The sequence below is a fragment of the Nycticebus coucang genome, chromosome 7 (assembly GCF_027406575.1).
Source record: "Nycticebus coucang isolate mNycCou1 chromosome 7, mNycCou1.pri, whole genome shotgun sequence".
NCBI classification, from domain to species: domain Eukaryota; kingdom Metazoa; phylum Chordata; class Mammalia; order Primates; family Lorisidae; genus Nycticebus; species Nycticebus coucang.
Window position 1 is genome coordinate 105,490,040 of NC_069786.1, and position 23,819 is coordinate 105,513,858.

Sequence of the window (23,819 nt, forward strand, 5' to 3'; positions counted from 1 at the left end):
ACAGATACTACTGACACTTCTAAGTTTTTATTTCAAGGTTCATCTGGCAGTTAATATAATTCTCAAGAAACAAATACACATCTTTTTGGGGAATTATGTTAGAAAAATCTCTTTAATATCAGAAAATTAAAGTGCAGGAGGATTTTGCACATTTTCTATCATTTCTGAAAAAAAGCTAGAATATCTTATGATTGTAGCCATAGAGCAAAGGTTTTCTGTAAAAATTCCTAAAGTGGTTCAATGTGCCTAAAAGTCCAGGGATGATTATAATTGTATTGCTACATGTGTGAAGCTGAAAAATTTAGTTGTCAGGTTTTTAAAGTAAGCCCTCTTAAAATTAATAATGATTTATAAGATGATACATATCTAAGACTCTGAATGGAGCTCACTTTATTTTTGAGACAGAGTCTCACTCTGCTGTCCCAGGTTAGAGTGCCCTGGTGTCAACCTAGCTCACAGCCATCTATACTCTTGGGTTCAAGTGATCCTCCTGCCTCCCCCTCCTGAACAGCTGGGACTACAGGTGTCCACCACAACACCTGTCCAAGTTGTCAATTTTTGTTAGTAGAGAGAGGGTCTCACTCTTGATCAGTCTGGTCTTAAACTCCTGAGCTCTTAAACTCTTGCCTGGCTTCCCAGGGTGCTAGGATTACAGGTGTGAGCCACCAAAGAGCTCACTTTTATTTAACGTACGACATTTCAGTCCCTCAAAGTACTAAGATACTTAGTAGAGCCAAAATAAAACAAATTTTCAAGTATAGGCACATTAAAAAATGCAAAAAAAAAAATGAAGACAAGGCCTTATTTAATTTTACGAGCAGCATGATTAATTGCTTAGGAAATTGGTTACTGATGTAAATTCAGAAAGAGAAAGGCATTCAAATAAAAGACCTGAAGAATTTTATTCCCTTATTTGTTTCCTGTCACTAGGACAATTATCTTAACAAGTTGATACTTCATAATTTTCTAATACTCAATTTATTCTAGGCTAGTGGTATTCAAAGTGTAGTCCCTGGACCAGCCAAAGCACCATCATTAGAGGATTTGTCAGAAATGCAAATTATCAGGGCCCACTCTAGACTTACTAAGTCGTAAGCTTTGGGGTGGGGCCCAGCAATCTAAGTTATAACAACCCCTACAGGGAATGCTGATGAACAGAAAAGTCTGAGAACTACACTTCTAGGCCAATCATTTCCAAAGACAGTGGGGCTCTTACGTTATTTAAAACAATAATATGGACTTTGTAAAATGACAGTAAGAAGTGATACTAACTGAGGTTTTTTAGAGGGCTTTACTTTTCATATCTACTAAGATTTTTCTCATAACTTCTAGGTAAAACTCTCATCTTGCTTTAAAAGAGTTGTTCATGTATTTATTGACCATTTGCATATTCTTTCAGTAAATTAGAACATTTCCTTTGCCCATTTTCTATTAACTTTTTACTTGCTGATATTTAAAGATTTTTTTAATATTAAGGAAATCAATATTTTGTCGCATCCCACAAATCCTCTAGTGATGGTGCTTTGGCTGGTCCAGGGACTACACTTTGAATACCACTAGCCTAGAACCCTACCTGCAGGGTTGTAAGCATTTGACACTTAGGTATTTAAGAGCATTTTGCCTCTATGGCTTCTGGGTTTGTGTCAAACTTAGAAAATCCTTTCCCACTTTAATATTATAAAAATATTGGGGCAGCACCTGTGGCCCAGGGAGTAGGGCACTGGCCCCATATACAGAGGGTGGCGGGTTCAAACCTGGTTCCAGCCAAACTGCAACAACAACAACAAATTTACCCATCTTTTCTTTCTAGTACATTTCTGGTACTTTCTGGATTTTATTTTTTTATATTAAATTTTTTTTTTTTTTTTTTGAGACTGAGTCTCACTATGTCGCCCTCAGTAGAGTGCCATGGTATCACGGCTCACATCAACCTCAAACTCTTGGGCTTACGTGATTCTCTTGCCTCAGCCTTCCAGGTGCCCACCACAATGGAGCAGTTGTGTCTATTTTTTGTTGCAGTTGTGATTGTTGTTTAGCTGGCGTGGGCGTGGTTCAAACCCACCAGCCTTGGTGTATGTGGCTGGCACCGTAACCACTGTGCTATGGGCACTGAGCCTTACATTAAAATCTCTGATCCATTAAGTGAAGCATCACAAGAATAAAAAAACATAAGTACTCAATACTACTAAATTGGCACCAGTTAAGCAACATTTGTATGATCATGTGGAAGTAAAACTCAGTGAAGTTCACGTTGGAGGGAGGGAGACAAGAGGATGGGTAAATTCCCACCCAGTGGGTACCTAGCACGGTTATAATATTGCACAAACCTATAACTCTAACTTTGACCAAATAAAAGCAAACTATGTGACCAAAACATATGTACCCCCCATAACAATCTGAAATTTAAAAAAGAAGAAAAAGAAGTCTTTGATGTACCTGGAATTTATCTTGATATAAGAAGTATGGTAAAATCCAGCATTATTTTTCTTTTTCCAAATGACTAATAAGTTCTAAGTCCTTTTAAGCAATGATCTATTTTTTGTTTCACTAACTTTCTAGGCCACCTTTACCATGTATTAAATTCCCACATTACTTGGGTCCATTTCCATACTTTCTATATCTTGTTCCATTGATCCGTCTATCCCTATCCCAACATTATACTGTCTTTTTCTTTCTCTTCTTTTTCCTCCCTCTCTTCTCCCTGTTCTCCTCCTCGACCTCCTTCTTCTTCTTTCTGAGACAGGTCTCACTCTATTGCCCAGGCTAGCGTGCAGTGGCATCATCACAGCTCACCGTAACCTCAGACTCCTGGGCTCAAGCAGCCTCTGGCCTCAGACTCTGGACTGAAGGTATGTACCATCATGCTGTGCTACTGTTTCCATTTGCTGCAGAGACAGAGTCTGTGATTCTGCTCAGGCTGGTCTTGAATTCCTGGCCTCAAGATATACTCCTGCCTCCACCTCCCATGCTAGGATTACGGTTATGAGCTGCCACACCTGCCCTATACTATCTTATAATACATTTTTGTATCTGGTAGAAACAGTCTCCGTTCACGTAAATAAAACTTTGAGAAGTCAAATTCTGTAATCCTATGTTGAATATATTAGGGAAGTTTACTGTCTACCATCTTTATGTTAAATACAAAACAATTTTGGAATGTATATCATCAATATGTATATAACTTAACATTTATATTATAGTTTTATTTATAAGGCTTATTTAAAATGAGATGTACCTATAAACTGTATAATAGCTCAGGTAGTCTGGTTTCGATATTTGACTTTCTGAACATCTCAGATTTTATTTTATTATTTTATTTTTTTGAGACAGAGTCTCACTTTGTCACCCTCAGTAGACTGCCCTTGCATCACAGCTCACAGCAACCTCAAACTCTTGGGCTTAAGCGATTCTCTTGCCTCAGCCTCCCAAGTAGCTGGGACCACAGGTGCCTGCCATAATGCCTGGCTATTTTTAGAGACAAGGTCTTGCTCTGGCTCAGGCTGATTTCGAACTCATGAGCTCAGGCAATCTACCCACCTCGGCATCCCAGAGTGCTAGGATTACAGGTGTGATCATATTTTTTTTATTTTTATATGAGGAGAAAAGCACTTAACCCAAGTTTATTGGGTTAAACTAATTAGACTGATTATTTATATGTTTATAAAATTAGGAAACGTAGCTCAATTGTTTAATGATGTATAAACTTTCAATAATTGAATTTTTTCTACTTTGCATGAACTAAGCATGTATTACCTTAGAAAAATACTACACCAAGGAGTAGGGAGCCAGTCCCACATGCCAGAGGTGGTGGGTTCAAACCCAGCCCCGGCCAAAAAAACCACAAAAAAAAAAAAAAAAAAACAACTTTGGTGGTGCCTGTGGCTCAAGGAGTAGAAAAATACTACACTAATGCTTTAAGCCTGATGAACATTAACACTGAGTGAAGGGAGATGATGCAAACAGTAGTGCACGTTTCAGCAGCCCTTTCATTCAGTGAGAAATTTCTTTGGAACTTTTGCTTCCAGTCTGCTTGTTAATAAGAGTTAGATGGAATTGATAGTCACAGTAGTAAAAATAGTTATGTTATGTACACATGCAATAAAGAGACGTAAGAAGTTACTGAAAAACTCATTTTTTCCCAACACCATGTATACTCCTAAGACGGGTAGAGCAGAGAAGGCTAAATGGTAGCATTTCAATAAAGGTATCTCTCAAACAGAGCAACACACTCTAGTCACTCATGGGGGAAGCCATTATGAGCCTCTAGCTTAGGCTAAAGCAAGGGATTGTGATAAGAACTAAGCATCTTCTTTTCATTTAGTCTCTGAGTGGTGGCCTGAGCTAGCTCTCCAGAACCCTCTCTGAAAAAAAAACTCAGGTAAGAAAGTTTCAGTTGGAGTCGGAGAAGGTTGAATGCTGGTCTTAGGCATTTTTGAATTATTACAGTTGCCCTAACTAGGTCTCCCTCTCTTTTCTTTTAATTTATTTTTACTTTATTTTCTTAGGGCTCCCTCTTTTAAATAGTATACCTCAAATATGCTCTCAAGGAAGTCGGAGGAAGGGAAAAGTCGTCTTTCTTGTTTGCTGCTTTGCCATTCATATCCTTTCTATCCCTAGACTCCTGAGCTGGTGATTCTTTCAGGTACTGTGGGAAAACCACACTCCCCCAGACGTTGTTAGCTGGGGCCGGCTCAGCCCATTCAACCCGGTGTTCTCCTCCCTCACACAGGTGTCTTTCCTGGTGCCAAAGGAAATTTATCTCTTTTCATTTCAGAGTTTGAAGATTTTCCTTCCAACGATTGATGTAAACTGCTTTCCCACCATATTTTCTAATTTAAATGTCCTTTCTCACTGCCTTTTCTAGGCTCAGCACCCGTAGCACACTGGCTATGGCACTGGCCATATGCACCAAGGCTGGCGGGTTTGAATATGGCCCGGGCCAGCTAAACAACGACAACTGCAACAACAACAAAATAGCCCAGCATTGTGGCGGGCGCCTATAGTCCCAGCTACTAGGGAGGCTGAGGCAAGAGAATTGCTTAAGTCCAAGAGTTTGAGGTTGCCATGAGCTGTGACGGCATGGCACTCTACCGAGGGCAACACAGTAAGACCCTGTCTCAAAAAAATAAAGAGAAAGACTTCCTTTTCTAGAAAAAAAGTGGATGCTAATTAACACTCTTCTTGAAGAGTAACTTTCAGATACTTCAGCCTCCCAAGGGGTCAGTCTCTTACACCAAAAGAGTCTCTCTTACTACCATGGATAGTTGTGGGTCCCCAGATTTTAGAGCTAGTGCTCTAACAACAGGGTCAGGCGGAAAGCGTACTGCACTGGGATTCGGCAGCCTGGATAGGCCACCAGTAGCTACGAGTGTGGTGCTGGATGAGGATTCTGGCCTCCTGTGGGTGGGGGTGTGGGTGGGGGGTAGGGAGGGTGTGGGTGGGATAGGGTTGTGTGCAGATGATTGCTAAATTCCCTGCTGCTCTGGTATAATGCAGTCCAAACAGCAACTTTTGTACGGAGTGTTAACATGAACTACGCCTTTATCTCTAAGTGCTTTAAAAACATCAGGAACTGAAGAAATAATTATTAATGGTAGCTGTAGGTAGTATGTGAAGATGTGTCCTGATGAGACATTGTTGAGTGGTTAATATTCAGAATACTGAAGGGGCTTAATAAATACATGATAATAGGCATTAGATTCTGAAGTTAAAACAAAAAAGAATTTCTAAAGAGAAATTTAATAAGATATTACTATATGTACTACCATAAGTAGTTGTATGGAAAGTCTCAAAACATCATGAACATATATTGATAAAAACCAAGATACTGTTGCCCCTTTTGTAATTCTAACGCATGAAACAGTTCATTTCAGAACACACTGCTCAGTCTGAAAAGTCAACATTTTTTGTATGGAAAGGTAAATACTCCTTCTCTTCCCTATTGTGTATTCAGGTTACTTATTTACAGTCCCACGGGGAAGAAAAAAGTGCATGCTAAAAAAATGACCTAAAAGATGTTTTGAAAATTAAATTATCCAAGTTAGCTTAGCAAAGCTTAAATTTTTGACATCATCTCTCTCCTAACTTAAAGTCTCCCTTGACGCAGTAAAACATATTTGTGCCTATATATGATAGAATGTTAACCACTACTCAATAAAGGCACATATCTTGATAATGTCTACTTAAATAATAATCTCCCTGAAATCAGTTTAAAAGACATTAAAAGAAAAAAATGTGTTAATATACTATGGATTGGCAAAATTAAAATAAAGTTAACTCTTGATTCATGAGTTATATATTGAGCAGTAACTGTGTGTTGTTTTAAATGGAGTAGTGATCAAAATATAGAAAGCTCATTTTTTTCACAGAGCTTACATTATTTCAAAAGGATAGGAGGAAATCACAATTTGTATCTCAATACCTTTGGGTAAACAGTATTAAAATCAGTTAACTTCACTGAAAACATTGAGATAAATATGAAATGCTAGGCAATAGAGCTGGAAGAAAGGATCTTACCCCTTCTGTCAATAAAAGCTTAGAATGGTGCCATATACCTGGTCTATGTTCCAGATGGGTGGTGGCCTGTCAAAGGTCATGCAGCAAGTTAGTGGCAGAGTTAGGAATGACATCTAGACTTCTTTATTCCTACTCCAGTGGTCCTTCCATGGAATAGCCTACTTCTACTTATTAATGGATCTTAATGATTTTAGAGTCAATCAAACTTTTTCCTGTAAAAGTACCCATCATAAAAGTTTATATATTTAATATGACTATTTTCTCTTGGTTCTGATGTAATGTGATAAAAAAGCTAGATATAGCTGGGCCCAGTGGCTCATGCCTGTAATCCTAGCACTTGTGGGAGGCTGAGGCAGGTGGATTTTCTGAGCTCAGGAGTTTGAGACTAGCTTGAGCAAAAGTGAGACTCTGTCCCTAAACATAGCTGAGTGTTGTGGTGGTAGCTGTAGTATCAGCTACTAGGGAGGCTGAGGCAAGAGGATGACTTGAGCCCATGAGCTGGAGGTTTCTGTGAACCATGACACCACAGCACTCTACTAAGGATGACAAACTGAGATTCTGTCTCCAAAATAAATAAATAAATAAATAACCTGGATATAAAATTATGTATTCAGTATGATCCAAATTTTATTGAAAGGATACATATGCGTACATATGTGTAGGAAAAATAATTAAAGATTCTTTTCTTTACTCTTGTATACTTTTCAAACTTCTTATAATGAACATCAATTAATTTCATAGTTAAAAAGTTATAATATGTGGGCGGTGCCCGTGGCTCAAAGGAATAGGGCGCCAGCCCCATATATCAGAAGTGGTGGATTCAAACCTGGCCCTGGCCAAAAAAAAAGAAAAAAAAAACTGCAAAAAAAAAAAAAAGTTAAAATATGAGTTAAATAATAACGAACATTTCCTTCACTGAACAATAAAAAATTAGATTGTCCGAAATGCCTAAAGATAAGATGATTAACACAATATTAATCAGATACCTAACTAGAAGCTTGGTCAGAAACGTGTCTAGGTAGAGATGACAGCCATCTATTTGAGTGACTAAATGGCCTCAAAGTGCAGTGGCAACCTCCCTAGCTAGGACTACATTTATAAGCGCACTGTATTCATCAAGTGGCTTAATGGCAGAAAGGGTCAGGTTAGCCCTGAGGGTTTTATCGAGGTCTTTTCTGTGTTAGCCGACATTTTGGAACATTTTGACATATGAATATAGAAGCCACCAGGCCAAGGTGAAATGATATTTACCAAGTTACTCTTTGACCAAAGTTTAAAATTCCAAAGAACTAGCATTGTGCTGAAGAGTTTTTACTAAGGAAAGTCATCACTGACCCAATAAATACATTTAATAGACTAAAAAGGGCAGAATTCCATCTCGGAAGCCACGTATGAAACGTGTGCTCCCTTTGGGCTTCAGGTTTTCCACCCCCGAAGTCTAGGTGGCCCCCACAGTCCAGTCCATCTCTGTTAGTTTATGATCCTAAAACACAAACAGGAGTCTTGTCTTCCACCACCAGGGTTAGAGGACCACTGAGTAAGTGGTCTTATAAGTTCCTCAAAATGCTCCTCTTCAATACCAGAGAGAGAAAAGAATAAGAAGCAGATGGAAACAAATCAGTTTTCAGAAAAGGTACGTATAAAGAGGAATCCAAATTTCCTTTAGCCATTTCTAGGATCCCACACCTCATTACAATACTCACTGAGTGGCTGCTTCCCAAGAAAAGCCACAGAAAGGAAATATCATTAAATAATCGTATATGTACATGGCGAGGCTGTTCCCTGCCTCCAGCCCAACCTGGCCAAGGCTGCTGTTCTCTATTGTTGAGCAGGATGTAACAAGACTGCCAAATGCAGCCCACAAACCTGCTAATTAGGTGCACTGACAGTGTTTGTTTTGGAACCATTTACCAACAAAGGAATGTGTCAGGCTGATTAGTGAGAAAAGAGTATGTAATGTTATGTGTATTCGAGTCCAGATGAGGACATAATCCAGGTATTCAGCCTGTTTGTGCAAGGACTCACAGAAACCCAGGTTGAACAAATAGGAAGCCACAGGAAAAGGACCAGCTTCTGGGCAGAGCTTCTCTTCCTCCTCTGGAGTTTTGTCCACTTGCCTCCTTCCCCACCAGAAAATCCCTGCCTAAACACTTAACGTGAAATTCTCTTTCAAAGTGACAAACTACAACAGGCTCCCAGAAAAATGAAAGAGGCTTTGTAAGGTTGCTGGTAAATCTGGAGTTTGATGGCCTTTTTGGCATGTAAGTGACAACTTTAGGCAGAACCCTCTCCACGTTCAGCGTCCCCGAAGACTCTCTGCACACTGAGCTATAACATGGGCATATCAGAGGAAACAGGGCAACAGAAAACACAGCTCCTAATAGACTGTTGTGCTTATGCATCTCAGCATCTTCTACAGGAAGTAATTCTATACTTTACAATAAAGTGGATTCTTTCTTTTAAAGGCAAGCCTTTATAAGGTTTGACTACAATTAGGTATTTGAAGCTTCATGTGTACATGAAGCTTAAGGAAGGGCAGAAAGTGCCAGGCAGAGCAAAATGTCCATGCCCCAACAAGTTTAGGTCCTCAGGGGCAGGCTGGTATGGATTGCAATGAAATGCAAAATGACAAAGACTAATTCAAAAGGTCAGGTGTGTTGGGAAGAGTCTCCACGTTCTTCAGTATAAGCTGGACATTTCTGGAGTTTGACCAGATGAAAATAATGGGACTTTGACTATGTTCCTTGGGAGGCCTTCTTTTTCTTTAAGATCATCTGACAAAAGAGCAGGTATATTAACTCAACTGGCAAGAGTTTGGCATTAATAATTTCAATGTCCCTCATGCCATCATTATTTTTTGGAGATGGGGATAGAATGGTCAACTACTTGAATACAAAGAAAAAGCTGGCAAGCAATGCTCAATCTGTGCTTCTAAACCCTGGTGCTTTAAAAAACAACCCTTTTTATTCTTAGTAAAGCATCACAAGAATGGAGAAGCATGAATCCTACGTACTCAATTTTGATATGAGGACAATTAATGACAATTAAGGTTATGGGGGGGGAGGAAAAGCAGATAGAGGGACGGAGGGAGGGGGGTGGGGTCTTGGTGTGTGTCACACTTTATGGGGGCAAGACATGATTGCAAGAGAGACTTTACCTAACAATTGCAATCAGTGTAACCTGGCTTATTGTACCCTCAATGAATCCCCAACAATAAAAAATAAATAAATAAATTAAAAAAAAAAAAAAAAAAACCCTTTTAGAATGGAAACCACCAACCTGCACATGTCCCAGTAGTAGAATGAACAGCTCCTCTGATGCCCTCCCCAGAGCAAGAGAATGTTGTTGACCAGGAATGGCCAATGCTGTCACCAGAGAAATAACCTTAAATGGTAGTCAATTGCTTCAACCTTCTGTACAAAATTGTGGTGTTATTTTAGACTTTTGCTATGCACCTCTCTCTCTGGAAGTATTTTAAAGTGCCTTAATTAATTAATTAATTTAAAAAGCTTTGTCAGTGTTCTTATGAATAAATATATACTTGGGCGAGCTGAACCAAACAGCAAGTGTTTGTGGAATGCTGTCTTAGCTCATTTTATGTTGTTTTAGAAGGGAGACTATTGAGTTGCAGATAAATGCAGAATGCCTGAGACTGGGAAGTTTAAAAAGAAAAGAAGTTTTATATGGTTCACAATTCTGGAAGCTAGAAGGCCCAAGAAGTATGGTATTGGCATTGTACTACCTCATGGCATGGCAGAGAAGTGAAGGGGAGGCAGGCATGCATAAAAAGGACCAAACATTAGAGACAACTTCATTTTCTAAACCCCCTCCCCCCAATTTCCTCTAGGTCTAATCCATCTTAATGACTTAATCGCCTCTTAAAGGCACCACCTCCCATCACCACCATACTGAGAACCAAGCCTCAACCATATTCAAACCATAGCAAATGCCTATTATATGGCAGACACCAAACTCAGTGTTAAGTATCACCTTTTTACAGAATACCCACATCCAAATACTGCTCTAAATGGTACAGGAGTTATGAAGTCTAGAAGTGCAACATTTGCCATATTGGAAAACCTGTGGAGATAACTTGCAAATCACATGAAAAAAAATCAACAAAGCCAAATGGATCAGGAGAGAAAGGATGGACCTAATTTATGATAGCTGGTTCATTTTCTAAGTCCCGTGTCAAAATGCATGCTGAGTGTTTTTAAGATGAAGTGTTTATGTACTTGTGATCTCGAGGCATTTCAAGGTTCAGAAATGGCATCTTCACAGATATGTTGAAAGCAGGATGGTCTTGGTGCTCTTAGTAACAAGAGGAGATTGGTTTTCTAATTTCATTTTCTTTATGCAGAGATGTCATAAAGAAAGCTGCATAGGAGAAAACTTAAGGATTTAAAAAAATCCAAGTGCTGGGTCATTTTGTAGATTTATGTGACTTTTTTTTTTTTACTTTCATATTCATTGCTTTCCCTTAAGTCTTAGAGCAATGTCAGACTAATCTCTTGAAAGTTAGAGCCCTTATTTCTTATTATCAGTCAAGGAGGACATGTTGTGTCAATTCTATTTCTTTAGGATGTGCAATTTTATCATTGTTTTATCAAAATGTTTCTTTCTCCTAAAGCTGTGCTTTCCCTATAGTCCTCCAGGAGGGTAAATGTTGGGTTAGGCTTGAGCAAAGCAGTTTTATGATTCAGAATCTTCTTATTGTATTTAAAATCTCCCACTTTGGATTTTAGGCTTTTCTTATTTAGAGAGGTATGCACTTTTCTTATTTCAAGAGAGGTATGCACTTAATTTGTGTTGAGAAGAAAGAGTATCACAAGGTGAAACCGTCCGCTTTATCTTCTGAATGGAGGGGAGGTTGGTACAGTGCCCAGACTGGAGTTTGCCTACAGAAGCCTGATTAAGGCAGACCCTCACTTCACAGGGCCCCCTGCCCTACCCTGACCACCTAGGAGTGCACAGGGGGCAAAAGCTCTGCTGTGGCCTCCTTCTCTATTCTCCTTCACAACAGTCTTTTGGCTGTTATTCCCCACTTTTTACAAAAGAAAGATGTCTCTTCCCCCATTCCAATCTAACCAGGGCTCACTGCTCCAAGTGCAAAACCTTCCCAGATGGTAAATCAAGGGACAATTCAAAATAGCAGTTTTTGGGGAGGCATCTTTGATGACACAGGTACATAATTTTTAAAAATTAATTTTAGGGGGTTATACTGTAAAATGGTTTGAAGACTACAGGTAAGGAATAGTAGTGATACATAATGAAAAAAGCACAGATTTGAGTCAGATGCATTTGGGTTCAAGTTCTGGCCTTATCTCTTGGGCCATGCTAATTGCTTCCTCTGAACCTAGGTCTCTTCATTATCATTTTTTCCTCAGAGAACTGGAAGAAGCATTAAATGATGAGATATGTAAATTGCTGACACTAGTACTAGTATATATTAGCATCATTCCTCTATAATTCTAGCACATTCTTTACATCTCCAGAGGATGGGGGGGGTCATAACATAATAATTAATATACTAAGGGTATATTTTCAACTTACATATTCATGAAATGTCTACCTGCATAAAAATTAATTTACTAAAGAAAGAAAGTCTCAAAGAGTTGACCAATGTTTTATATGTGGTCCTAATCAAATAAGCCTGTTATGACCGAGTATACCCAAACACTGAAGTTCATTAATCAGTGCTTTAGAGTTCAACATAGAGCTCCCTGGTATTTTTAGAAACTGTGGAACAACTTCTTTCTCCCTCACAAAAAGCATCCTGCTCCTGGGGGTGAGGAGCCTTTCCTGGAGCTCCGAGCTCACCTCCTCTGCTGTGCTCCTACCACGCCTCCACAGAGCTGCCTCATGGCTTGTCTGTCACTGTGAACTCTCTGTGAGCCAGGAGCGTGCGGTGTTCACTGTGTGTCTCCAGAATCCAGCCCAATACACACGATACATTCAGTTAACCATTCACTGAAAGAACAGTTCTCATGCTTGTGTATTGTGTTTTACTGAATTATAATGACACTATGCAAATGAGTTTGTATGAGAAAGATGTTTAATATATTTCTAAGGACACAGAGGTGCTGAATTGAGCAAGATGGTCAAGGGGATGCGGTAATGGACTTCTTAAATACTCCATTTCCAAGATTTTTACACACAGATTTTTTAGCGTGTTAGTACGGAAAATTTCAAACACACTAAAAGGTAGAGAGAATAGTCTGAATATGATAAATCCCTGTGTAACTATCACCTAACTGCCTCGATTATTGCTATGTGGCAGTCTCGTTTATCTATGTCCCTTCTCCTACCCTATTATCAGATTATTTTGAAGCAAATCCCAGACATCATACTACTCAGTCCTTAAAGATTTCAGTTACATACAGATTTTAAAATTTATGCCAGTATTCAAATTTATTTTTATTTATCCCATGTATTTACTCAATACATCTCTATGAACATGTTTTAAATCATCAATTTGGTATTTCTGACTAAAATTTTCCTTTAATAATTTTTTTATTAAATCATAACTATGTACAATTATGGGGTACAATGTGAAATAATTTTTTTATTAATGTTTCTTTCTGCCTAGTCCCATAACTTGTATAAACTATTCCCAGTGTTTAACTGGAAAATGAACACCAAGAGAAAGTTCAACAGGTTCCTGAAAAGTATTACCAACCCAGAATTCCAGGAAAGCTGGCCAAGGTTCCTTCTGACTCAGACAATGTCCAAGCTTAGGGAACTTCACCCAGGAAGAAGGATTCTAAGAAACTACACAGTCCTTCCGACCGGGTAAGGCCTCCTGTGAGCCCACAGATGTGCTAATGTGACCATTCTGGTGAGAACCCACACCTCTAACTATGACCACAGCTACCTTAGAGGAGTGACTCTTTCTTCTGGTGGCAACTCATAATCACATGAAGTTTTTAACCCTTTGACAATAGAGTGCTCAGAAATGAAATGTGCCTGCTACAGGCATCATTCACAACAAACGAACATTTTGTTTGAATGCTTATAGGTGTGGTTTGTAAGCAAAAAGATAAAGATACAGTTTCTGGAATTTCAAAAAGCCAAGTCTCATAAGGGATTCTGATGTGCAACAGGTGGGTTGCACCACTAGCCCACCCGAGGGATGAATCCAAGAACTGAGAGCTTTAAAAACGCACACAAAACCCAGTGTCCAGATCTTGGTTTCTAATATTGGTCTCCAATCAAAGGAACCAGGCTCCTTCTAGGATGAGGATAGGAATTATGTAAGATGAACCTGGAGCATCTGATAGTACCAGAAAGTAAGAAAATGCTTAAAACAAAACAAAACAAAAACAATAAACACCCCCCCCCCCAAAAAAAACCCTGAATAATAATTGGGGCATGGCAAAAAGACAAAAGAGCCAAATGAGAGCTGGAATAGCCAGAGCTGGAACAGTTTGAGTGATAAAGTAGTATTGGACTATAACTCAAAATATGAAATAACCAAGGTGACATGAGTAGACAATTGAAAAACTAAATAAATGATGAAGAAGAGACAAATCTCCCAAGTAGAAGGATTTCAAATTATTTTGTACATACTTTGCTCCTAAGGGGGTGTAACACAACTCCCCACTCCTGACGTGTGGGGTGCTCAGAGCGACTTTCTTCCAGAGTCCAGAGTGGAAGGAGGGAAAGAAGATAAGTAACTTTAAAGTGGAGAGCCCTGACACAAACATTGCAGCGATGAGTCCTGCTGACAGTGTGCACCCATGATATGATGTGATGAAAATGGCACTTTACTTCCATGGTCTTCCTCCCCACATCTGTCTAAGTCTAATCATCAGAAAACTATCAGGCATGTCTCAACAGAGGGAGTCTGTGAAATACTTGATGAGTATTCCTCAAAACTGTCAAGGTCATCAAAAACAAGTAAAGTCGGAGAAACTATCACAGCTTAGAAGAGCTACAGAGATGTGAAAACTACACAAACGTGCTATCCTGCATGGAAACGTGGCATTCCAGGGAGCACTATTCAGCCACAGGAAAAGATGGAGACTCCACATCTTTTGTGTTTACCTGGATGGAGCTGAAACACTGTCTTTTTCGAAAAGTATCTCAAGAATGGAAAAAATAATATCCAGTGTACTCAATACTAAGATGAAACCAATATATAAACAATTAACAAAATCACACGAAAGAGACAACACAAATATAGTCTGGCAAAGGGTGGGGAGGGCAAACCGTGGGATCTCACCTAATGTGCACACCCCCTGGGTGAAGTGCTCAACTACAACTTGTACTTTACCTTAGAATCGAAAACGATGTAACCTAAACATTTGTACCCTCACATTAATCTGAAATATGGTAGGTAAAAACTAAGGAAATCTGAAAAAGCCATGAACTTTAGCTAATAAAGTTTCAAGACTAGTTAATTGTGACAAACGCACACTGACATAAGACATTAATAACAGAGGAAACTGGGTGTGTGCATATATGGGAACTCGCTGTACTGTTAGGCTTTCTCTGCAAATCTAACAGAAATAAAGTCTACTAAAATAAAAATTTACCCAGCTGAACGGGTGACTCTATGATTTAGGCTATGAGCTGAGTATTTGTTTGTGCTCAGGAAGCTGGAGGCTGGGTGTGTTTGTGTGTGCGTGTCTGTTTGTCCGTGCATCTGTGTCTATGTGTCTGTTTTTCCAATCCAAGTTCCTAAATGTTTACAAATAGTCTTTGGGTTTAAGAAGAGGCCAAAAGGGCTGAGTCAACTCTTAACATCTTAGTTTTACCCTACATGTTTCAACTCCCTGGCTACATGCCTCACCTCTGTGCTGACCCACAGTGTAAGTGAGCCCTGCCGGGTGGGAAATGAGCCGTGACATTCACGCCCACAGAAGCCAGTGCACACAGGCTCACACACACACACGGAGTGTATATTTCTATTATGCTTTGGGAATGAAAAGAAAAGTGATACGTACCATTTTGTGATTTAAAAAAAGCAACAGTAAAAACTCTAATGTCAAGTCATAGGAGAATAAAAATCATCCATCAATCAAGAGCTGTGATGATGCCTAAATATTACTTTGGTTTTGAGAATAATCCCACATAAACTCTCACTTTTCTCTCCTCTGGATCCTAAAACTTCCACTGCCACACTGCAGAGCATCTGTGGAGGGAAGCAAGTGGTAAGGCACACAGCAGCTCACAGCATCTCCAGTTTTTCTCCTATTGTTTGGTCTGATAGTGCCATTTCCCACTGCCAAGCACTTGGCTCTGAAAAAGTGGTGAGGATTCTTCCTCCCTAATCTTCATTCTAAAATTGAATCTGAACACTTTGTTACCTAATAAGGCAGAGTTAGGCAATGCTTCTGTGCAACTTCGTTCTCTCATTCTGGATAAACTTAATGAGGTAAAGGTTGAGAATAAATATAAGAAACCAAAAGGTAAAAATTGTTCCGGAGGCGGGGGCGGGGACCTGATCTAGGGTAAGAGACAGAGAGATACAATGTTGACTAAAAGTTGGCCTAGTCTGGCCAAATGAGACTGCATGCGACATTCAGATATTCTTTTATAAGATGGTACCTGCTTGTTGAAATGTCCTCGAAAGGGTAGAGGATCTCTCCATTGTTACAGATTTCGCAGATGAACCCCTTCTGGCTACAAAGACTGCAGCTGTACACGTGTGCGGTGGCAAATTTAATGATCTTGCCCAAGAATGGAGCCAGCTTTCCCTCTATCACCTGTAGAAAAAGAAATTGGACAGGGAAGCAGATTCATTGAGAACAGAAGTCTAGCAGATATAGGGAAGGAAAGGAATTCCCTTCCTTTACACAACAGGAAAACCTCTAATTATAATTTCTCAGCAACTCTGAGGAAGAAAAAAATGTAGTATTTTTGCTCTGAAAGAACTTTCTGGTTTAACAACTGGAGGTTGAAAAATAAAGATGCTGAACTTCTTTTGTATTCCTCAACAAATGAAGAACCCTACTTTCTCAGACCACAGTTACAAGATGAAATCTGCCTTTATTTCTCCCTCATTAACACATACATGTATACATGCTGATTTTGAAATAAGAAAGAAATTGAAGATGAAATTTAATTTATAAATAGCTGGAAGTAACAGGAAATAGCTGGACACTTTCTTTCCAATGAATACATAGTTAACATTGCAATATTGCATAAAAATAACATCTGAGAGAAAAGTAGTATATCAAACCTAAGAAGAAATTACAATGTCTAAGTGAGTAGGTAGTAGTGATGAGTAATAGAAAAATAAAAGATGATAGGCCAAGCCTAGTGGTTCATACCTATAATTCTGACACTCTAGGAGGCTAAGAGAGGAAGATCACTTGAACTCAAGAATTTGAGACCAGCCTGAGCAAGAGCAAGACCTCATCTCTACTAAAAAAAATAGAAAAGATTAACCAGGTGTGGTGGCAGGCACCTGAGTCCCAGCTACTTAGGGGGTTGAGGCAGGAGGATCACTTGAACCCAGGAGTTTGAGGTTGCTGTGAGCTAGGCTGATGCTACAGCACTCTAGCCTGGGCAACAGAGTGAGACTCTGCCTCAAAACAAAACAAAAAACAAAAATAAAAGACTGCAAAGAACATAATCATGTCTTTTGCAAAAATGAAGCTATGCATATACTAGAGACAAAAAATTGAGGTGGTTTTTAAACATCATGAAACAGTTGCACGATGTTTTAGAAATAATTATAACAGTGTTTAATTCTAGCAAGGTGAACAAGTCAGAGGAGCAAATCTGTCATTTTGTGTATATTTTTGCATTTAAAAAAACAAATAGTGTATATTATTTTTGCATTAAACTGCCAAAGATGAACAGAAAAATCACGTTTGCTCTTTGTAAGAATGGAGTTTTTTCCTTAGGAAAGGGGGTAGAAATCATCCTGGCTGTTTTTCAGTTAAGCAAGTACATTTTCCACCACTCTTCAACTTATTCTCCTCTCTCCATCACCTTTAGGAAGTCACAGATAGACCACATGTTATTTATGTTCTCTGAGGGATCATTAAACTCCAATAAACCCCAGTAAGACAGGAAGCTAATACCAACCCATGATACATACTTTCTAAGAAATAACCACTACCAAATCACATACCCAACCACCAGTAAACACTTCCCAGCGTGTCATGGGGTTATTTCTGAAATGTGGTAACAATACTTCAATTGAGGTTGGTTTTCCTTATTTTACTATTCCCTGAACAATCAAGGCTAATGACACATTTAAAGATAGGTACTAACAAACTCCAGCTCACTTAGCGGAAACTAATACATAGAACAGTCTGGAAACCAGGTGAGTAAAGGTTCTTTGAAGAAACTGGGGATGAGAAAAGAAGACATTGAGGAAGACGTGAGAGTTATCCAGGAACTAAAGGAGAAGTGTGAGCATCAAGATCTCCTGTGATAAAGAGTATGAACATTTTGAAGGCTCTTGAAATACTTCACCAAATTTATACTGCCAGTAATGGACATTTATTCTTAACTAAGGACTTTAGTAAGATTTGGGGACTGATATCTTTATAGTATTTTGTCTTCTTATCAAACAATGTGATACATATCTTCATTTTATTAAATCTTTATTTATTATTGCTTAATAAAAATTTGTTTTGTTTACTTGCATGAGCTACTCACATTTATTATTTAGGTTATTTCAATGCTAAACTTTTTTTTTTTTTTTTTTTTTTGCAGTTTTTGGCTGGGGCTGGGTTTGAACCCGCCACCTCCGGCATATGGGGCCAGCGCCCTACTCCTTGGAGTCACAGGCGCTGCCCCTCAATGATAAATGTTTATGCAATATTTTCCTGGTTAGTCATTGCAGGTATATTAGAATATATCGACATTTGTGGATATCTTATGTATGTCCACATTACTTTTCATCAATGCAAATCATTTTTAGGTGATTCTTGTGGGTTTTCTGAAAGTAACTAACTGGTTTCCTCCTTTCTAATATCATACCTCTTAATTAAACTTCATGTCTTATTGCATTGTCCAGGGCTCCCCAAACAATATGGTGTTAATGGCCATTTTTGTTATTTCAAAGAAAATCAGGCTGGAAACTGTGGGGTTTATAGTGAGTGACTTATTTTTTCTACCAAACACGTAGGTGGGTCATTACGAAAGTTTTGAGATACACAAAAATCAAGAAATGTAAAGTTGGTGTAGACAGAAACAAATGAAGCCCTCCTAGCAGCATCAATAAGCTGAGCAAGTTGAAACTTCATGGGTGAATCAGAAAGGATGCTGTCAACTGTATTTCTGGGAAGTGAAATAACGAACCATAACATTGCCTGTCTCAAAGCTTTCATAGTGACCTGTGTACGAGATTATCCTATCATTCACCATGTTTTGTAGGTTCCTTTTCTCTTTTTAAATAACAGCTTTATTGAGACATAATCCATATACCATGCAATTCACCTATTGAAAGTCTACAATTCAGGTGGCGCCTGTAGCTCAGTCAGCAAGGGCACCGGCCACATACACTTAGGGTGGCAGGTTCGAACCTGGCCCGGGTCTGCTAAGGAACAATGACAACTGCAACCAAAAACAGCTGGGTGTTGTGGCGGGCACCTGTAGTCCTAGCTACGTGGGAGGCTGAGGCAAGTCTTGGGCTTAAGCCCAAGAGTTGGAGGTTGCTGTGAGCTGTGACGCCACAACACTCTACTCAGGGTGACAGCATGAGACTCTGTCTCAAAAAAAACAGTCTACAATTCAATGGTACTTAGTTTATTCAGAATGGTGCAACATCACTACAACCATTTCTAGAACATTTCACCAACCTACCCATTAGCAGTCACTTCCCACTTCCTCTCACTATCCCTCAAGCCCAGGAACCAAATATATTTGCCCATTCTGGACATTTCATATGGATGGAATCATATAATACATGGTCTTTAGTACTGACTCCTTTCACTTAGCAAAGTTTTCACAGTTTGTGCTGGTTCTCTTTTAAACGCCTTCAGTATAGGTCTCTATTTGCTATTCTACCCCAGACTCTTATTACCCCTCTCTAGATCAACAAAGTCATCTCCTAGTTTTATTTTGGAATGCCAGTCTTTTCCCTTTAATCCATATAGCATACATATTAATCTGTTTTAAACATAATTTTCACCATGTATCATCTCTTCCCTCAAACCTTTGGTGAATTTTTATTTTGTCATTAATCAAAACTCTTTATTCTTTCATTTCGTAAAATTATATTGAGTTACTATGTCCCAGATACTTGATACGAGAGTGAAGAAGACAAAACTGGAGCTTCTATGTTGCCTGGCATGAAAAATGCCTTCTCCACAAGTTAATTCCACACTATCCATCCAAACCCATTTCCGTTTGTATTGTCTCTATGTATGTATCTTCCGATTAAGCAAAATATGTGCGCTTTTGCTCCTGGGCCTTCTCTCATATCATTTCTCTTATCTGGAGTTACACTTAACCCTTGTTTAAATTTCACACAGGCTCAGATCTATTCTGGTTTGTTCTGGAAAGCCATCTTTGGTTATGCCAGCTGCCACAGATCTCTTGTGCTTCTCCCCTGCCCTTTATTTTTACATCAGATAACTTACTATGAAATTCGGTGCTGTGCTGTGCTGCTTGCTTTTGTTTAACTTGTGAGTGTTTTGCTTATCCAACAGCAGATTGCACATTTAAAAATCATGATGTTTGACCATTCTTACCCGCAAACATGGCAATTTTAATGGGGCTACCAAAGAGAATATAAATTGCTTGAGGCTACAGACTAAGTCTCATACTTGTTTTAAATACCCCCTCTCTGCCAGGCACCTGAGTTCTTGTTGACTGACCGAGGATGCTTTTCTGTCTTCTCCTGTGGTTGTTGGCAGTCATATCTTAGGGTTGTCTTAACAGCACAAACATTTTTAATCATTTTGCTGTGTGATTTAGGGAGAGGCGTAGAGAGTACACGGACCTGGTGGAGGCTCAGCTATTCTGGGCCCCTTTTTTCTTCTTTATACTTGATTAACTGTTCTTCTCATTTGTCAGCTTAGGTTCATGGCCATGTTCCAAATGGCTGAAGCTGCTGGAAGTTATTCCTCTGGAAAAGTGAGGTAATAGTTTTCAGTTTATTTTAGAATTTACAAACATTTCTTTAATACAGAAATGAAAACTTTTTAACTTTCCAAAGATAAAGATATATTTAGAAGTTTAAATCTTATCTTTGAATATTACTACTAGAAGCACTGGGAACAGAATCCAGCCACTCTGGCTTCTGGTCTAGAGGTTTCATCACTATTAAGAAGTTGGCTCCAGATGTGATTATCTCCCAAGGTTCTTTATGGAAAATACACACAACACACACACACATCCATACATATATATACACATACATATATACATGTATATGGGTTTTTTTGATACTTGTTCAAAAACAAATCAATTATCTTGCCTCCCATTACTTCCTCTCCACCACCTCAAGAGCCTTGCACCTTTTACTCCAACCTCCTAACCATCTTGATGGAGACTGAAGGTTAGGGCCATATTTCATAAACACGAGGACACTGGTAGCCACAGTAAGATCAAAGCCTGAGGAATCTACTACCCCGTTTCCCCGAAAATAAGACATCCTCCGAAAATAAGACCTACTTACAGGAACGATAAGACGTCCCCTGAAAATAAGACCTAGTGCATCTTTGGGAGCACACCTTAAAATAAGACACTGTCTTATTTTCGGGGAAACAGGGTACCTTCAGGTTCCAAGCAAGAATGAAGAGTAGGAGCCGTGCCTGTGGCTCAAAGGAGTAGGGCACCAGCCCCATATGCTGGAGGTAGCAGGTTCAAACCCAGCCCCTGGGCAAAAACTGCAAATAAATAAATAAATAAATAAATAAATAAATAAATAAAAGAAGAGTAGAAAAGAGTTGCCAGGACACCATTGGATCTATAAAACGACTATGGTGAGGCAAAGTCAAATGGGGTCTCCTGGTCAACAAGTATTCAGCATTGAGGAAAGTTAGACATTTTGAACTCTGTTATATCCACCCTAACCTGGTAAACTGGTAGGCCTTTCTAGAGTGGCAATATCCTCAGGGAGCCCACACAGAGAAAAGTCCTACAAACTATGTACCCAGGCTAGAACTGATCCAGAAATTCTCTTATCACTGAGATCAAGCCAGGACCAACAAGACAAAGTAAACTATAAAAGTACTTCCTTAATAAAACTGGCCACAGCTTATAAAAAAATCTAAATATGATATATGGTCTTTGATTCTCAATATGTGGGGGTATTTTTCCAGTGGGTAGTAATTGAACTCATGAGGAAAGATCCTAGGGAGCTTTTTCTTTAAATTTTATTTTATTATTAAATCATAGCTGTGTACATTACTGCAATCATGGGGCACCATACACTGGTTTTATGACCATTTGACATATTTTCATCACACTGGTTAACATAGCCTTCCTGGCATTTTCTTAGTTATTGTGTTAAGACATTTATATTCTACATTTACTAAGTTTCACATGTACCCTTGTAAGATGCACCGTACGTGTAATCCCACTAATCACCCTCCCTCCGCCCATCCTCCCTCCCTCCCTCTCCCCTTCCCCATATTCTTAGGTTATAACTGGGTTATAGCTTTCATATGAAAGCCATAAATTAGTTTCATAATAGGGCTGAGTACACTGAATACCCTAGGGAGCTTTTGATACCCCATTAGAACTTAGTTGTCTCTGGATATTGAGAAGCAGTGGGGCAGAATGCAAAAAGCAAGGCTGATTTGAGGACAAATTCTAGCTCATCCATTTTCTAGCAGTGAGACATTGGCAAATGACTCAACCTCTCCGAGTGTCAGTTTCCTTAACTGAAAAATTAGGATAATATCTACCTTGCAGGGTTGAGGGAAAGATATTTAATATACTGACAGCACCAAAACAACATCTGATCACAGCAAGTGATCAGTAAGCACAGACTGTCCTAAAGGTCACCCCTAAAGTTGCCATATATAGAGAAAATGAGATATTATAGCTAAATGTGCCTTTACTTACAAAGCATTCATTACGAAATGTAAGGTAACAACTTTGTAACACCTGGGAGTTGTCTTTCTTATTCCTTTTCTACTTGTTCTTAAATTAGTCACAGGTTAATATTACTTTACAATAACCCCTCAAAAGTCAGAAGGACACTTCATGTTTTTTTTTTTTGTTTTTTTTTTTTGTTGAGACAGAGTCTCACTTTATGGCCCTCGGTAGAGTGCCGTGGCCTCACACAGCTCACAGCAACCTCCAGCTCCTGGGCTTAAGCGATTCTCTTGCCTCAGCCTCCCGAGTAGCTGGGACTACAGGCGCCCGCCACAATGCCCGGCTATTTTTTTGTTGCAGTTTGGCCGGGGCCAGGTTTGAACCCGCCACCCTCGGTATATGGGGCCGGCGCCAGGACACTTCATGTTTAAAAGTGTCCACCACCGTAAAAAGGCTGGTGGTTTTAGTTAAACCAGATGGTCATTTGGGTATGTCCCAAATGATGGTAAAATAGACCTCTGAGATGAGGTTTAGTTATCTCTCCATTTATTTCCCCCAAAGTCCATGTCTATGTAAACAAAATCATGACAAAGTAGTTAGCAAAAATGTGTGTGGGTCTCCTGTCTCCTCATTCCCTGCTCTCAAGCTCCGTCCTCTTCTCCATACACCAAATTGCCCCGTCTCCTTGAGAAAAGGCAGATTTCCAAAACAAGGTGAAAGAGTTTCTTTCTGCTTTCCATTAAGTTAAATTTCTCACTTAGGAAAGTACTAGTCTGATTTATTTACTTGGGGGGTGTGAATATATGACTATTTCAGGGGTGTTATTCTGACACTGTAGGACAAGGACAAAATGTGGCACGAAGCCGGTATCTTCTTTCAGATTTTGCTATTTTTCACTTTTGCAGTCTCTCTAAAAATTCTTTTCACTATTATTTCAGGTACTTCCAGAACTTGAGTGACTGTCAAATATCACTTTCCACCATCCAGCCCTTGACAAATATACCAAATATGCTAACCCTGCTTGGGTGAAGGCAGCCCACGAAAGCTGCCTGGTTGAACTTCCAGCTCAGGGATACACATATTTTCCCCCTTCTTCTATTCTGGTCAAGATGGTCAGCATTGGAATTTGAGGCCTATGGCTTTCTTGCAGACTAAGACAACAGACTTTATTTGATTTACTTTCTTGCAGACCAATCAAAAATTGCAATTAAGTTAAAAAATAACCTAGTGCTGCCTTCTCCAAACCACAGTTTCAGAAACAGCTGCTTATTACTCATGTGTGGCACCAGGAAATTGCAGTGTCATGTTCAAGGTCTGCAGCCAATAGAGATCTGTGGGATTGGGAGAAG

The 23,819-nt window shown here is 39.2% G+C and overlaps 1 protein-coding gene across 7 annotated transcripts in view; it reads right to left on the reverse strand.

Annotated features, from left to right (window-relative positions):
• Positions 1-23,819, reverse strand: part of PLEKHM3 (pleckstrin homology domain containing M3) — a 180,108-nt gene that overhangs the window by 9,994 nt on the left and 146,295 nt on the right. For 4 of the 7 annotated variants that reach the window (XM_053597635.1, XM_053597637.1, XM_053597638.1 and 1 more), the window contains one exon: positions 16,069-16,226. The exons of 1 other annotated variant lie outside the window; for it this stretch is intronic. In XM_053597635.1, the coding sequence (XP_053453610.1) occupies positions 16,069-16,226 (158 nt within the window). Of the gene's footprint in view, positions 1-15,398; positions 15,653-16,068; positions 16,227-19,720; positions 20,552-23,819 lie in introns of those variants that run through there. 2 more of the 7 variants (XM_053597639.1, XM_053597640.1) reach the window with 2 other exon arrangements.